The sequence below is a fragment of the Anolis carolinensis genome, chromosome 4 (genome assembly GCF_035594765.1).
Source record: "Anolis carolinensis isolate JA03-04 chromosome 4, rAnoCar3.1.pri, whole genome shotgun sequence".
NCBI classification, from domain to species: Eukaryota; Metazoa; Chordata; class Lepidosauria; order Squamata; family Dactyloidae; genus Anolis; species Anolis carolinensis.
The window spans coordinates 224,204,938-224,222,633 of record NC_085844.1 but is presented as its reverse complement, the minus strand read 5'-3'; the positions used below and the strand labels follow the sequence as shown (position 1 = coordinate 224,222,633).

Here is a 17,696-nt window from a genome sequence, read left to right as displayed (position 1 = left end):
TAAGAGATTCCCATAGAGAACATATCAGTCAAATCAAGAACCCTTGGCAAGCATGACCAGTGATATTCTGTAAGTTATAGTCCACAAATGTACAATTGTCAAGCCTTGCTTCTCGGCAGCTCAAATACAACTTCCTCTGGTATGCCTTCCCCAGTTGCGTAATGCCCTTCCCCTGGATGACTGACATAGGCACTGACTTCACTTCAGCACCTAGAAATCTTGTCTCTCCATTAAAGCTTTTGGGACACAGAGATCAGATTTTAGCGCATGTGGTTTTAACTTGTTTCATGCTGTATTAATCTTTAAAGCATATTTTGAACTCTAGCACCAGGTTGTTTACATTTTTCATGCTGTCTGTGCCCTAACCAGGCAGCTTTGATACAGGATGGGATATAAATAATGAGGGAGAGTCAGGAGGATAGATTGAAAGAGAGTGAGTTTGGGAGATGATAAATAGGGAATGAAGAAAAAGAAGTTTTTGATACACCCAGCAGTTTTAGCACACATCTGAATGAGAAGGTCCACACTGCCCCCCAGTGATTATTGTGGTGATTTACTGGGACTGTACTAGTGTGCCCTGCTCTTACCTAAGGAAATGCAGCAATCCTATTTCCAACCCAAACCCCTTGAACATACCCAGTACCTACAAATGGATTTTGTGGAATAACTTAGCGATGCCCTGGTGAGTCCAGTCTTTCCCCAGATGTGGTAAAATGTGACCAAGAGCATCAGACCTGATAAGAAGGGAAGGGAGAATTAGAAACTCACATAAGAGTTGTCTGAAAGCGCTATTTCTGATGTGCAGTATAAATCAAAGTTAGATCACCCAGTGAACAACTTCTAGTTAATGTATGTTCACAGGAGCCCCTTCTACACTGCCCTATATCCCCAGGATCTGATCCCAGGTTATCTACTTATCCCAGATTATCTGGCAGTGGAGACTCATATAATCCAGTTCAAAGCAGATAATTATCCTGGGAGATAAGGACAGTGTAGAAGATCCCAGGAGAATCTCCACCAAAATGTTGCAGTGTCCCACCCCTTTCCAACAGGAACGTTTCTGTTCATGGTTCCCCAACTAACTATGATTTTCCCTATTATCTTAGATCAGTGGTTCTCAACCTGTGGGTCCACAGATGTTTTAGCCTTCAACTCCCAGAAACTCTAACAGTTGGTAAACTGACTGGGATTTCTGGGAGTTGTAGGCCAAAACACCTGGGGACCCACAGGCTGACAACCACTGTCTTAGAAACTATAAGGGGACCAGACAAGCCAATTAACCCCTGCACACACACACACCTGTTATCACTGCTAAACCACTGAGCATGAAGAACTTTCACTGGTATAATTTGGAAAGAAAGTCCTCTTCCCCTGCCAATTTGGATATACTTTGCTTCGTAAACTTTTTTGAAAACTTTCAGCATTTCCCCAGGCCATGGGATACCACCATCTGGTTTTTCAGTAACTCTGTCTTGCCTCCAGTTCTATTGGTACAGCGCCACAGAGTTCGGTATTATAGAATGAGTGATGTCAAAAAGAGTTACCTGGTAATAGTCCCATCAATGTCCGAGATCACAACATGATCATACCAGTTCCATAGATAGATAGTGGCTTCACAACGGCATGTGCCCTGGTACTGAGTAGTGATGCTGAATACCACTTCGTTAGGTCCATCTTTCAGGTTCAGACTTTTCTATAGTGAAGACAGATTTTGTTTAATCATTGTCATAATCAACAATAACTCAATCAACTTCTGAGTAATTGTGGATTACTCAACAATTACTCAGTGGTCAAGAATTCAGATGTGCACTTTTTCACCATCTCCCTTCTGTGGAGAAGAGAATCACACACATATCAAACAAAAGCACGAGAAGAAAGTGCAAAACAGAAAACATTTAGTCTAAGCCTAGGGATCCCAAACTTTGGTCCTCCATATGTTTGCACTTCACCTTCCAGAATTCATGCTGGAGAACCAAAAGTTGGAAACCACTGGTCTAAGCAATCTACATTGTCAGAAGGATGTCTTTTGCATCAGTGCAGTGTTTCCCATGTTGTGGTCTTCCATATGTTTTTGACTCTCATTGTTCCTTTCTTTGGCACAACCAGTTGGAGCTTCTGGGAGTTGAAGTTCAAAACAGCTGGAGGACCAGAGTATGGAAATCTTTTTGTAAAGACTCCAACTTTCAGACATTAGGAATACAGTGTGAACCTTTCATCCACAGGAATACATTACTGAATTTATCATATAAACAGGAAGCCATGGATAACTGAAATTAACAAATCCCACCAGAATTTGGTCATTTCAGTAGGGTACGCAAGAACTTAGAAAATGACCACAGGGCAGCCAAGCGCCTATATAATATGCAATTTCTAGTATTAACTCTAGGAAATTGCCATCATGATTATATGATAACTTCCAGCAGAAGCATACCATGTAATTTCCTGAAGGACCTAGAAAATTTCTAGAGGGGACATATTTTGTCAGATGCAGGTAAGTGAAACCACAAGTACCAATAGCATGGATATGGGCACATACTGTAATTACAAAGTTAGAAAAACAGTCTAGGTTAGAAAATTTAGCCAAGGTTAGAAAGAAACACAAGTACATATATTCATAATATAGATGGAATTTTGTGCCTTTAAGTGGTAATGAAAAGCTGGGTGTCTAGACTTCTTTGTCCATAAAGGTAAAGGTTTCCCCTTGACAATAAGTTCTAGTTGAGTCCAACTCTGGGGGGTTGGTGCTCATCTTCATTTCTAAGCCGAAGAGCCGGCGTTGTCCGTAGACACCTCCTAGGTCATGTGGCCGGCATGACTGCATGAAGCACTGCTGCCTTCCTGCCAAAGTGGTACCTATTGATCTACTCACATTTGCATGTTTTTGAACTGCTAGGTTGGCAGATGCTGGGGCAAGGGGAGCTCACCCCATCCCATGGATTTGAACCACCAACCTTCCAGTCAGCAAGTTGTGAAGTGTAGAAGTTTAACCCGCTGTGTCACCACCACTGACCCTCTTCTTTGTCCAGCTATGAACAAATGAGGAAGGCAGTACCTCCCCTCCCTCTCCATCAGTCCCAAAGACTCTCAGCCAATCATTCTTTTAACTCACACCAGCAAGTTTCATAACTTCTAGTCTTGGAAGCATTTCACATCATGAACCCTTTCTGTGTCTGTAGGACAGACTATATTCCTTAGAAAGCTGCCCAAATAATGGAAGACCCCCATCATCACATCCTTCATGCCATTTGGAAAAGTGAAGTAATTCTACTCCTTTGTTCAAAAATGTGCTGCTGGGGTACAAGTCAGGTGAAGTCTTTTAAAGAGCAGTGATTGATTTCCCTCAGCTATCACATTCTTTCTCAGTGACATCAAATTCTTCCCCGCTGACACTATTGGCACCTGGAAGTATTTAACTTTGACAGGATCATTCTGTGCTTCTGGTGACAGTTTTACTATATGTTAGGATTAAACTAACTCAATGGCCTCTTCCATCTCTATAATTATAATATACAATGAACAAAAGGGTAATGCTCATCTTTGGAAAAATGATTTCTATATCAACTACTGAGATAGAAATCATCACTTATTTTTTCTTACATGTGTGCATAAGATTTTCAAAGGTTTTTTTCCCCTACTGCACAAGGTTGTGAGAGTTTTTGCAATTGTTGATGGTTATTCAAATTTTGGGACTAAATAAAATTTAGTTAATTTATTTGCTATTGTTATTGTTGCAATCTGCAATGGGTTTACTTGGCTGAGTAAGAATTCAAACCCTGGTCTCTAGAACTCCAATTCAATGGTTATACCCTACTGTATCTCTTAGGTAAAGGTAAAGGTTTTTCCCTGACATTAAGTTCAGTCATGTCCGACTCTGAGGGTTGGTGCTTATCTCCATTTCTAAGCCAAAGAGCCGGTGTTATCCGTAGACACCTCCAAGGTCATGTGGCCGTCATAACTTCATGGAGTGCTGTTACCTCCCTGCCAGAGGAGTACCTATTGATCTACTCACATTTGCATGTTTTCGAATTGCTAGGTTGGCAGAAGCTGGGACTAACAGCGGGTGGGGATTCGAACCTGCGACCTTTCCATCAGCAAGTTCAGCAGCTCAGCACTTTAACACATTGTGCCACTGGAGGCTCCCAATCTCTTAACTGTTGCTAAATTGTTTGCTCCAAAAACACAAAAGCAATTTTAGATTTTTGCACAAACAATTTGTAGTACAAGAAACAAAATGAAAAAGGCTGGTCTTCACATTCTTATGCAGGACCATCCAAATAAGGGGAAATAGTGTTTGGAAACCTATCCTTCTAAACTGAGATATTCAGAAGGATACTTATTAATTACATTTATTACAGATCCCACTAAAACAACAAAGACAAGTAGGAAAAATCCTCAAATCCACATACAATTTGATCTGAAGAGAGTCTTAAGGATTTCTTGTAGGTTGGAAGAAATTTTTGTGTGATAGCATCTGGTACATTTGTGTCCTCTGGGCCTGAAGATATGGACTCGTCACTGGATGAATCATCTTCCCTTCTATGGTACACAGGAACAGAATGAGAAATTAGAGAAAAAAGACAGTGAATAAATTTCAAAGTACTGGACAAAATCACATTGTCAACTTAGGAAGTGATCAGAAGGGCATAGCCTACTCAGAATCTAAGAACTTTGGAACAATCAGGGTGATCACAGGAATGGGAAGCTTGGGTACATCCAGATGTTGGTCTGCTGAAAATGATGAGTAAAGATGTTCCTCGGTCCTTCACTAAGAGACTATTGCTTGGAAGCATAGTTTTGCCCAGACATAAGTTATAAGTTATGTCCGAGGAATCTGAACTCTGAAAAGCCAAGATGAAACATCTAGCACATCATCTAGGATCTAGCAAACCAGTGTTCTTTAAATAAGGAAGAGAAACAAAGAGAACATAACTATCCCATAAAACCATTTATTTATTTATTTACAGCATTTATATTCCGCCCTTCTCACCCCGAAGGGGACTAAGGGGACTCAGGGTGGATCACATTACACATATAGGCAAACATTCAATGCCTTTTTAACATAGAACAAAGACAAACAAACATAGGCTCCGAGCCGGGCCTCGAACTCATGACCTCCTGGTCAGAGTGATTCATTGCAGTGATTGATTGCAGCTGCTCTCCAGCCTGCGCCACAGCCCGAGCCCTTTGACAGATCCATATCCATACGAAGCAGTGGAAATTCCCCATTCAAAGGTTTTCAAAATGTCCTTAGAAAGAAACTTTTCACCTTTATAACTTTATTATGTCCTCATTAACACCCTTCAGTAATTCACTGGGAGGCAGCTATGTAACAGTACTTATAATGTGGTTTTCGAAACGTTGCCCTTCATATAAAGGAATTCTATATTAGTGAATGCTCTGAGGAAATAGGTTGAGCCACTGAATCCATCATACTGTCAGTAGAAAAAGCAACCCTGATCAACACAGAGATGGTGGTGTTTGATCATGTTTCCTAAAAGGGTTCATTCACACCTTAAATGCAACCTTGCATAAATAAAAGAAATCCCCACCCCCACCCCTTTCTTGCTTATCTTTTAATAAAAAGCAGAATGTTTTAGTCAAGAAGGAATCTCTCTCTTTCTTTTGGTTATCGGGGCTGAAAAGCATAGCCACAGAATTAATCCCTTCTTTAGATATATTACACATATCAAAAGCTCTTTTCCTTTGTTGCGTATGTGATCATACATGAAGCAGTCAACTCCTGCTACAGCCATCAGTATCACACAGAATTTATGCTTAATAAGCTAATTATTCAACTCTAATAGATTCCAAGGGTGCTGAAAACATATTCAGCGTAATTGTTGTTGGTCATGCCACAAAATATACAAAATTCAAATCCCACAAAACACTGGTATCTTTACAGGGCCAACTAAAAATGCATTAGGGGTTCTATCTCCAATAAAAGTAAAACTCTTTTATTTGGTTTATAATTGGCAAGTTTCACCTATGCAACACCTGGAAATTTTTCTAAACAGTATAGAGATGTTTTGAGAAAATCTATGTCCTCTGTTTAAGAACAGAGTCTCTAAATGTTTACTTTTCTTCTTTTTAAAATATCTTTGCCTGACAAAGAAGCCAGTAAAGCTTCATTGTGCCTGTTAGTTGGCCCAACAAAGGTAGATTTTGGATTGTGTTGTACAAAGCTGCTGAAGTTTCTTCAGTACTATATTCATTTAGAAAATAGCCACTTTTGCCAACTCCATTCCATATCAACAAATAATATCTTACCCTTGAAGAGAAGTGTCACCTTGAAGTTTGCCTACTGTAGTATGTTTCTGCATACTGGATTCCTACCAGGGAAATAATAATAATCTTTATTTATAGCCTGCCCTATCTTCCCAAGGGGACTCACATTGGTAACATTTAAGCTTCTTTAAAATGTCATTTCAAGTATTAAAACTGCAACCTCATCCATTCTAAAAAGGATGAGATGCAGTGATATACTAGTTATTGTTTTTGTATGCCTTCAAGTTATTTCCAATTTTCTCTGAGACTGAGACATTGACTTGTTCAAGACCACCCAGTGAGTTTCCATGGTTGAGCAGGGATGTGAATCCTGAGTTATTGTCTCAATTATGCTGACTCTAAACATCATAGTACAGCCACACACATATCCTGTCTACTCTATACATAGAATGTTTCCATTTCAATCATATAAGCAACTGCCAATCAGCCTGAGGAAGGGGTCCAGTAAGGCTTGAGAGAAAAGATAAAAAAAAAATATATGCAGGAAAGTGAGCTAAGAAAAATTTATTTATTTATTTATTTATTTTTCAAACTTATATGCCGCCACTCCCCTAGGGCTTGGGGTGGCTTACAAGAACCGACTAAAATCAACAATTTAAAAACATCTTAAAACATCTTTAAAACATATTTAAAAACGTCTTAAAAACATCCTAAAAGCACCTTTTAAAACATCTAGCAGAACTCAAAGGCCTGCCGAAACAGGTGTGTCTTACATGCCCTGCGGAAAGCCAACAAATCCCGCAAGGCACGGACTTCAGGTGGCAAGGTGTTCCAGAGAGATGGCGCCACTGCTGAAAAGGCTCTGCGTCTAGTTGCTGTTAGACGCAAGGTCTTAAAACTGGGGACTTCCAACAGGTCTTGGTCCTCAGAACGAAGGGATCTCTGGGGTTTGTAGGGAGTGAGGCGGTCCCTCAGGTACATCGGCCCTAGACCATGTAAGGCCTTAAAGGTAAGTACCATCACTTTGAAAGTGATCTGGTGCTCAATTGGTAACCAGTGCAGTTGCCGTAAGATTGGTGTTATGTGGCATCTCATCGGGACTCCCGCAAGGAGCCGGGCAGCTGCATTTTGCACCAATTTGAGCTTCTGGATCACCGACACAGGAAGGCCGATGTAAAGGGCATTACAGTAGTCCAGTCTCGAGATGACCGTATCCTGGATCACTGTAGCCAGGTTGTCCCTAGATAGATAGGGGGCTAGCCGTCTAGCCTACCGAAGATGAAAAAAGGCAGTTTTGCTAACGGCGGAGACCTGGGCCTCCATCGTCAGTGAAGGGTCCAAGAGGACTCCCAGACTCTTTACTAGCAAAGATGGGCGTAGCGCTTCGCAATTCAGGATTGGCAACTGGATATCCCCACTGCCCGGTCGGCCCAGCCATAGGATCTCCGTCTTTGCTGGATTCACCCTCAACCTACTGGAACACAACCATCCAATAATGGCCTTGAGGCACTTTTTGTCGGGTACAGAATCCGGTCGGCCTTCCATCTTTAACACAAGCTGAGTGTCGTCAGCATATTGATAACACTCGAGCCCAAAATCTTGGACCAGCTGAGCAAGTGGTCGCATATAGATGTTAAACAACAGAGGGGAGAAAATGGCCCCTTGAGGCACCCCACAAAGTAGAGGGGACCTCTCAGAGACCAGGCCTCCCCTCTCCACTCGCTGTCCACGGTTGTGAAGAAAGGAGGCCAGCCAATTTAAAGCTGTCCCCCTGACTCCAACAACGACAAGGCGGTGGGTCAAAAGATTATGATCGACTGTGTCAAATGCTGCAGTGAGGTCCAATAACACGAGCAGCACCAACCCGCCCTGATCAAGCTGGCATCGAAGGTGATCCGTGATGGAGACCAGCACAGTTTCTGTCCTGTGCCCCGCACGAAAGCCGGACTGGAAGGGATCTAATCTGGCTGTGTTGTCTAGGAACTGTTGCAACTGCTCCGCTACTGCCCTCTCAATCACCTTGCCCATGAACGAGAGGTTCGAAACTGGCCGATAGCTGGAGGGAACCGAACGATCTAAATCTGGTTTCTCTAGCAGGGGAGAGACCACCGCCTCTTTTAAACCCTCTGGAAAGACTCCTTGCTCAAGGGAGCTGTTTATTATCTTCAACAGAGGGTCACATAATCCCTCCATGCATAATCAGAAGTGGTAACTGAAGAAGCTATGAAAATGCGCAATCAATTGAAGAGAAATGCCAAGTTGTGACACTGCAATTTGCATCTGTCACTACTTCATGACTTATAATTTGAGAAACAATTGGCAGGGAAAGGCATGAAGTCAAGCAAAAGTGTAAGCTAAGGGAGATGCCTACAGAAGTTTCAAGTCTGAGGACCTGACAGAAAATGGTGAAGATATGTAGGGGCTTCTATTGTCCCTGCAACATTGAACTGGCAAGCTTGAAAGGACAAAATCAGAAAAGCTCCAGCTTAGTCAAACAGTTGGGAACATGTTGAATTTCTGAACCAACTTGTCACATCTTTGGCTGCTGGCTTTTATAATGATAGTATTGCTTCAGCCAAAAATAAAAGGCCACTCCCCAACTGAACTGGAAAGTATGGCTTTGCACGGAACACATAATCTTACAGTTAAATTGAACTGATTGTTTTAATTTGACCCTCAAAAAAGCAAACTGGTTTAGAAACATGTAAAGCAATAATCCTGTCTTTTTGCCTTGTCTTCACTACCATGACCATACACCCCTTTCAGGGCCTTTCCGGTGTTACCTCAACAGCATTGAAGAGAATGTAGCATATCTCCTTTCCACATCACTAAAGAAGTGCCGGATTTCAAAGGTTTTAATTGGAGAACCAACAACACAGCTGCTTCCCACATCACTGGTCTGGGTCCAGGATTGAGTACCATTCAGGCACAGAAATATGTACTATGCATTCCTTGATCCTCCAATATGACTTTGGCCTTTCAATAACATCAAATAAAATGACAAAAATATGTCCTGTGCCAGATAAGCAAATATTAAAGTTTTCTCACATCTATTTTCTCATCTATGTTGACCACTCAAGTTGAAGCCCAGTTACAATAATGTTTCAGTATGATCTTATGAAGATCATGACTTCATAGAGTCTCTCGCTGCATGAACATACCTCCTCATTGGAAAGTTCTCTTCGCCGCCAAGAAAACCACCACCTGCCACCCTTCTTGGGCATCTTCTCCTTCATTAGTTTGTCAATAGTACTCTGAAACCATGGAGAAATAGAGATTCAATAACAAATTATGCTAATTCCTATAGTAGCTCACTTACGTGACATGACAGGGAGTGACCACCTCCATAATGAAGAAAGATAATACACATGAGTCATGTAATTTAACTTCCAGAAGAGGACAAAATCAAATTCTTTATCAGAAAAGGATCCAACTGCCCCATAAGTGAAAATATCATGAAAATGAGGCAGCACACAACAATGTGAAAAAGGCTGAGACTAGTCCAGCTGCATGGAAAATCAGTAGATGACTATTTGTGTTCTGAGGCCACAGAAGGTACAATAGTGCTGGTTCTAAACAATCACAAATTTGATCTGGAAACCAGATGTGTAGATGTTTATGAGTTGCTATCCCAATCTGTGTGAGGAAATGTCATTGATGCATGTGTTCTATAGCAAAGAGAAATACAAAATGTAGGTCTGAAGAGTTATCAAAAAGAAAGTGCCATAAAAATGATATGCTTCAGCATATAGCTACTAGCTGGTGAGTGGTAAAAGAATCTCTGTGCCAAAATTCTAGTAGTAGAGTACATGTTTTGCATAGAATCCCTGGCATCTCCACAGAAGGCTATAAAAGTCCTTGCTTGGAAACAGGAAAATTGCTGCCTGTCAATGTTGATAGAACTGGGTTAGACGACTAACCCAATAAAAGGCAGCTTCTCGTCAACCCAGACAAGATCAAGTTAAAAGGCAGAGACAAGCTTTATAATATTTGATTGACTGATCTCTCTTAGAGCATAGACAACATGTGTGTGTGTGTGTGTGTGTGTATTTCAGGATTGCTCCTACATTAAAAAAAGAGAGCTAAAATAAGATAGGGTTGACTTGACAGAATGCCAGCAAGAATGTACTCAATAAATGTTTGCTGTTTGAGCCCATGAACAAAACAAAAGATGGCACAGAAAGCTTTCATTTTGCATGGATGAGTTATCAAAATAACATGTTTAGACTGTAGCTTTATATCCACTTAATCAGGAATATGCACTGTTGAACTGAATGGGATTTATGAATAGACACGCACCTTTTATTTTATGGTTCTGTCCTATGCAATCTCTTATTTTTCCAACATCAAAGTCTAAATGGAACTCAGTATGTCACAGCTCATTTTATAATATATCATCAGCATGATTGGTTCAAGTCCCCACATTCATGTATTCTGCAACAGACTATAACTTCTCATTTATAGCTAATGCAACAGAAAGCTGAAGACTAGGTTGGTCTTGCTAGTCTACAGGCATGGGCGTATCCAATGACGTCAGGAGCACTAACGATTTGGGTAAAATTGTAAAATCCTCAGATTCAGGGCTGTAGCCAGAAAAAAAATTCAGGAGGGCTTTTGAAAATTTCGGGGGGGGGGGGGAGGGGTTTGAATCCCTAGCCCCTAACACCCTCCCCCCCCCCCCCCCAGCTACAGGCCTGTCAATATCTGCTTGAGATAGTGCCTGGAGGGACTCTTAATTTTTTTTGTGTCTCATAGACTTAGCATGTGGATTTGGTTAACCAGTTAAAATTCATGAGTAAACCAGGTTTTTTTTTAATCTGAAAAATTTCGGGGGCGGGGGGGTTGAACACCTATCCCCCCTGGCTACAGGCCTGCAACTCAGAATGTAAAAATCATATAGCTTCCAGGAAGATATTGCCAGCTCGTTGTTCACTGGGATTAAAGTTGACATGTTTCATGTAGATGTTTATGGAGCCTTCAAACCCAGCAGTTCAAATAAAATATTACAAAGAATTAAGATCCCAAGATGATTTGACACTTACCTTGGGAAGACTCTTTTGGAAAGCTTGTAAGGAGAGTAGCATAGGTGCAGCAACTGCCCAGTTGTAATATCTGCAAGCACATTTATAACTTTATACATTTTGCATATGGTTACATGTGGTGGGTAGCAAAAGCATAAGGCTTTGAAGGACCACTAAAAGCACAGACTAAACACACATAGCGTTCTAAATACCCCACTGTATCATTTTGTTTGGATTCTTTCACAAACACATTCATACACACATCAAAGATTCAGATTTCCTGATTATGGGGAAAAGATCTCATCTCCCTTAGATCTGGTCCATAACAGAAGTCCAGCAACCATGAAGCCAAGCCAAGCCACACCATATTTCATTGTTGTCAGTGTTGCTGAGTTTAACGGGGGGGGGGGGGGGGGGGGTCTGCACTTCATACTGATTTCTCTTACAGCATAGATTTGCAAAATTTGTCATCTTTTAATCTTATTGAAGGTATTATTGCAGTCACACCAGAACACAAAAACACACCAGAAAAAAAAGATGAACGAAGGGGGTGAGTGAGGACAATTTTCCTACATCAATCTTAGCTCCCAGACTATAGAATTCCCTTCCATTGAAGGCTCCTCTTTCCACGAAAAGGCCAGAAGATTTTTGCTTTAAAAGGCCTTTGGCTTTAAACTGGTTAAACTGACACTTTGCCATATTTACTAGGTAATGTAATTATTTTAAATTACTAAAGTAGTGCTTTAGTAGGAATGCTCTTTAGTTGGAATTTGTTTTAACCTTTATTGTAATCTGCTTTGGATTTTGTGTTGGGAGAAAGGTTGAATGTAAACTGAATGATTGAACACACGAACTAATGAATGAATTCTGGAAGTGTGAATGTTTACATACATGTAAAGAAAGCTGACACAAAGAATACAAATACATCAGAGCAGAAAGTGCCTTTTCTACTCACTTCTTGTGGATCTGTATCACCAAATTTGGATCTTCGAGAATTGCTGGATTCTCTGCAAACTCTTGATAGGAAACTATATGCTTCATAAATCTCTCCACTAGAAATGGAAGTGAAATTTTAAGAAATACATGCCAGTTCACCAGATATACCCACAAGCCTTATGTGAAACCATAGGTTTCGGTTATCCAGAGGACCACAACACAATCATTTTACCAGAACAGCCACATACATGCAGTCTCATCATATCTGTGTTTCAAACATTATGAACTGATCTACACTACACTCATTTACTTACGGTACACTAGCTTAATTGCTATGTTTCTCCCAAAGAATACAGTAAAATTGTACTTTGACAAAAATGCCATAAATAATGCCAGAGAGAAACGTCAGGAGAGAATACTTCTGGAACATGGCCACACAGCCCGAAAGACATACAACAACCCAATGCCAGAGACTTCTAGGTGTGCCCAGTTTCCTAGGTAGCAGCCTTAGCCAGCATACACAATAGTGAGAAATGCTGGGCATTGCAATCCAACAACGTCTGGAGCTCTGTGGGATCAAATCTTGTGTCTTGTTTTTAAAGATGATGTAATTCAGAAGGTGACATGGATTGGGATTCTAGATCTTAGAGAAGAGTTAAACTCTTTTATATACACAGGATGACCCTGTTACCACAATTTCACTTTCCCACACTATAAAAAAATCTCCCTCGTTGAATTGTTTATGACCCTCTCTATGTCCTCCAATGCAATTCTAGGGTATGATTCTGGCTGAAGTATAGTAAAAATATAGAGTTGCAGGTATCCAAACATTTTAATATATGTATTTTACATAGTGTTTTGTGATATGTATTTTTAACTGTGTTGTGCCACGCCTCAAGCTTTAAGGAGAGATAAATAAAAACACATCATTATTATTATCCTTATCACCCATGAAGGATCCTGGAATATAACCCCTGCAGATATGGAGGTTATGTTGCACACTTGAACACATACATACACAAACAGAATAAACCAATGTGAGTACATGCACACACATGCTCTCCCACACAGCCCTGTGATGAAACCATCAGACTCCCAACATATAATTTCTTTGTCTGCTTTGGACATACCATGAGACAATTCCCCATCATCACCAAGACCTCCACAGACAGACAGGAGAATGCAGGGTGTTTGGCTGCATGAAGTAGGTTCCAAGAGATTATCTGAACTGCAGTCAACAGGAGCACCTCCCAGCCCAGGGGCATGAGAGGAGCTGCCAGGATCAGTTTGTGCTTGGCCACTCAGCTCAGCATCACTGACAACAGAAGAGAAAGAAGAACAAAGCAACGATACCAAACCAGCCATTAAGTTACCTTAAGTGACTGGGGAATGGGTCAGCGAAAGGAAATTCTTTTGGTTGCAGAGAGAGTCATAAGAAGATATTGCTTTTAGTTTGAGGAAGTTCTCTCTTATTTCTCAGTGGCTTTGGTGAATGCAGTAGTGGTAAGGGTCATTCTTCTTTTACGATGTGACAGTTATACACATATTTCTAAAGAGTTACAAAGAAGAATCCTTTATTCCAAGTTGCCCCTTTCAGTCCAGAGGCAATGCTACCCCAAAGCAAACAAGCCAAATGATTAAAAAGTTTAGTTTCAGGTTAGCCTCTAGCAGTGTTTTGGCCATTATTAGCACTCCATGATGCCAGTTGGAATGTTGCTTTCTCAGAACAAACCAGGATTAGAAGCCATACCTTTTAGGAAAATAAAGTGCTAGTTGCTTTGCATCCAGATTTGAGAGGTCCTCTAAGTAAACATCAGAAGGTCCCAGGTGAGGGCTTCTCTTCACAGAATCTCAAAAAGATCCAAAAAGAATTATGATTAGTAGCCTCCTTTAATAAGGAAGTCTTGCACCCCAGTCATTTTTACAACACTTACTTTATTCCCACTTATTACTTATTTCATTCTCTGAAGAGGAAATTTAGGGTTCAGACTGAACTCCAATATTTGCTGCCTGTAGTTGTAAACTAGTGGTGCAAATCTTAGCTTCCCCCCCCCCTTTGCTTTCAAGACTAATTTCAAAAGTTCCTTCCTCCTGGAAAGATTATAATTTTTGCACATGTTTTTGGCAGCAATAAACATTTCTGCACAAAAAAGAACAACTTCTACAGGAAGAAAAATTTTAGATTCCTAAGATGAAAAAAAAAGCTTTCCTTGACCATTCTTTCAAAGGGGTGTCTCAATATATAGTGATACCCTCTTTCACCACGGCCATTAGAATACAATTGGTCCTCCACCTTTTTGTTGGATTAACTTTATAGATTTAATAAATATGTTCTCCCTAGAAATTTCTAAGTCCTCCAGAATGGCTCTATGGTCAACCTCCAGCACACCATGGGTTCTGGAAGGTCTAGAGATTCCTAGCTTTAAAAATTAGATGATTGGATCATACTGTAACATTTTATTGTGAGTTTCTCTTTGTATGTTTCATTTTATAACTTTTAGTTTCCTCTTACTTTGTCTCTCTTGTTTCAGTTCAGGACTCCCGCAGGGTTCTTTGTTTCCCAAAGCAGATGGCACATCCAAATTCTGATTCTGGGTCTGTTCAATGATTTCCTCGGTTCCTTCATAATCCGTAGATGTTTTTGTGCCTTGTACATCTTCTGGAAGCCTGGGAATTATCTCTAGATCACTGCAAATGACTTGAATGGAAGGACTGTGTTCTTCTGAACTGGGAAAGCCCTTTCCAGTTGCAAAAACAGGGGCTGGCCTAATAATAGGGGCAACTGGAGCATGTGGTGCATCATCAGGTTCTACCATGTCCAAAGCACTTTCCATTCCTGCAGTGATGGCCACAAAGTGGGTTTCCTCACCCAAGGAAATACTTGTGGTGGTGCAGGTGGTGCTGGTGGTGGTATTAGGTGTGACAGATGCTGTTGTGGAAGTGCTCACACCAGGCTTTGTTGAATCCGCTCGGTCTGACCTGTTTATCTTAAAGAAGAGAAGCAATCTTGGGCTATTATAAATAATAACAGAGAGCAGGAATGTAAGAGGAAATATGTTTGGGCTCTTTTTTGATGGTTAAAATATGAAGATGAAAACAGACCAACAGTTGCATTCTTTTTGCATAATAAATAAAAATGTCAAAATTCTAGCTTCCCTCTAATTATACTCACTTCAGGCAATCTTCCCCATGACCACTGCATATGAGAATCACAGTCACATGGCAATTCAGGATTTCTGAGCTCCAGTTCAGAGTCACTTTTTGGAGCTGAAGATGAGTTTGGAGAAAGGCTTTAAAAGGATATAAAACATAAGTTTTTTTTACTACTGGTAGTGGAGAAGACTACTAATTCCAGCTTTCAAAGCTTGTTGAGCAATGGTAACCCCAACCAAAAAACCATATCAAATGGCAATTGCAATAAAACAGAAGCAGGAAGAACTCCCTTTCCTTATAGACCAGGGTTGGGTTCTCCAGATGTTGTAGGACTAACTCTCAGCATTCTGCACCATTGGGTATGCTGGTTGGGCCTACTGTTACATATCAATAATATCTGGGAAGCAACAAATTTCTCTCCCTAGATAATGGAAGCATGTAGACTTCTAAACACGACTCAAAAGTTCTCAGTGAAATTTACCCTCTTTCCAAAGCCACACATTCTTTTTTGTACTTTCTAAATGAAACTACAGCTTTCAGATGTAGTAGGGGCTCCTATTTCACTGCCAGCATTGGAGCAAGCCTTCAATTACAAGTATGATTGGCAAGTTTAACTGACATCAACATATTATATGGAAAGGATGGCCATCTTGTTCTTTGTCTTGAAGACTATTCTCAGCAGACCTGAAGGTTGGAGACAAGACCAGCAGATATGATTGCTTCTCCAAGTATGAATTCATTCTAGTTTATTGGCTTAAAGGGTGTGAGATTGTTTGCCTTTGGCATCATTTTCATCACTAACCTTAGCAGTGGAAACAGCTCCCCATCAGAGTAGGGGTAGGCTTCTTGAGGTTGTGAAGTTCCAGTTTCTTCATTCTGAACATCAGTGAATGAATAATAAGTTGAATTGCTGATAAGAAAAATTAGAGAAAAAAATTAAGTCCATCATCATTATCCATAGGACAGAGACATTGTTCAAAAGGACAACTATCCTTGAGCCAACAACCTTCATGTATGTTGACTCAAATTCTCATCATCCCTAGACAGTATAACTAAGGCTGCTGAGTGAGATGGGGGAGTTTATTCAAGGCATCTAGAAGGTACTAAATTGAGGAAAGGCAACATAGGAGGGACTTTGTCTGCAAAGCAAGTCAAGGAAAAGCGTTCTGTTGTTGTATTGCACTTTGCCTTTGATCTTTTCATTGGATTTGGACCAAATATTTTGTTTTCAAATAAACATCAAAGTGCCTCAGATAATAGCATCTTCTGGGACTAGCGGGAACACTGAATGCATAAATTTATTAATCATCAATCAATTAGTTGATTTAGCAACTAACATTTCCAGAATCCATTTACAGCTAGAAAAAAAGTTTTCTCAACATGTTGTGCACACAAGCTTTTAATAAATGAGAACATGGACTTTACATGACCTGTACGAAGACTTGAGGATTCTGGATGAATGGATTTTAATCTTGGACATTCTTAAAATTTTATATAATGTGATTTTATTTTGTAATGGTATCTGTTTTATATGAACTGTTGTTTTGTAGATTGTTTTATATGAATTGTTGTTTTTACATTGTTTTTAGGCATTGAATTTTTGCCATTTACTGTAAGCCGCTTTGAGTCTCCTCAGAGAGAAAGGCGGGGTAAAAGTGATGTAAATAAATAAATAAGTAAATAAATGTTTACAGAGCCAGCATTCACAGTCGCTCTGTACAACAAACACATCTGCACATTCACAGGCTCTTATACTGCTCCTTTCCCAGAATGAAAAGGAGCCGGTCTGTGGCGCAGGCTGGTGAGCAGCCAGCTGCAATAAATCACTCTGACCAAGAGGTCATGAGTTCGAGGCCAGCCCGTGACAGGGTGAGCACCCGACAATTAAATTTTTTTTTAAAAAAAATAGCCCCTGCTTGTTGACTTAGCAACCCGAAAGATAGCTGCATCTATCAAGTAGGAAATTAAGATACCACTTATAAAGTGGGGAGGCTAATTTAACTAATTTACGACTCCATAAAAATCATCCAGCCGCTGTTGGAATGAGGAAGTGCCGTCGCAGTGGATGATGAAGCAGCTGCTTCCCCTGTGGCCGGAATCGAGCATCCCCTCAGGAGAAGGTTAAATTGCCTCTGAGTCTGTCTCTGTCTTTGTTTTTATGTGTATATGGCATTGAATTTTTGCCTTATATGTATACAATGTGATCCGCCCTGAGTCCCCTTTGGGGTGAGAAGGGTGGAATATAAATACTGTAAATAAATAAAATAAATTGGAAGGATAGCAGGGAGGGGCCATTCAGGCTTCCCTGGGCAGGGAATTCTAGAGTTGTGGGGCAGCCACAGAGAAGGACCTCTTGTTCCC

At 40.6% G+C, this 17,696-nt stretch overlaps 1 protein-coding gene across 3 annotated transcripts in view; it reads right to left on the bottom strand.

Moving 5' to 3' along the window:
* lpin3 (lipin 3) overlaps nt 1-17,696 on the bottom strand; it is a 42,479-nt gene that overhangs the window by 5,533 nt on the left and 19,250 nt on the right. For 2 of the 3 annotated variants that reach the window (XM_062978863.1, XM_008117594.3), the window contains exons 5-16: nt 16,138-16,245; nt 15,355-15,472; nt 14,695-15,169; nt 13,933-14,032; nt 13,313-13,497; nt 12,202-12,298; nt 11,268-11,337; nt 9,387-9,479; nt 6,268-6,329; nt 4,407-4,536; nt 1,545-1,693; nt 648-734 (exon numbers count right to left, since the gene is read on the bottom strand). In XM_062978863.1, coding sequence (XP_062834933.1) covers nt 648-734; nt 1,545-1,693; nt 4,407-4,536; nt 6,268-6,329; nt 9,387-9,479; nt 11,268-11,337; nt 12,202-12,298; nt 13,313-13,497; nt 13,933-14,032; nt 14,695-15,169; nt 15,355-15,472; nt 16,138-16,245 — 1,674 coding nt within the window. Of the gene's footprint in view, nt 1-647; nt 735-1,544; nt 1,694-4,406; nt 4,537-6,267; nt 6,332-9,386; nt 9,480-11,267; nt 11,338-12,201; nt 12,299-13,312; nt 13,498-13,932; nt 14,033-14,694; nt 15,170-15,354; nt 15,473-16,137; nt 16,246-17,696 lie in introns of all 3 variants that reach the window. The other variant, XM_062978864.1, reaches the window with a different exon arrangement.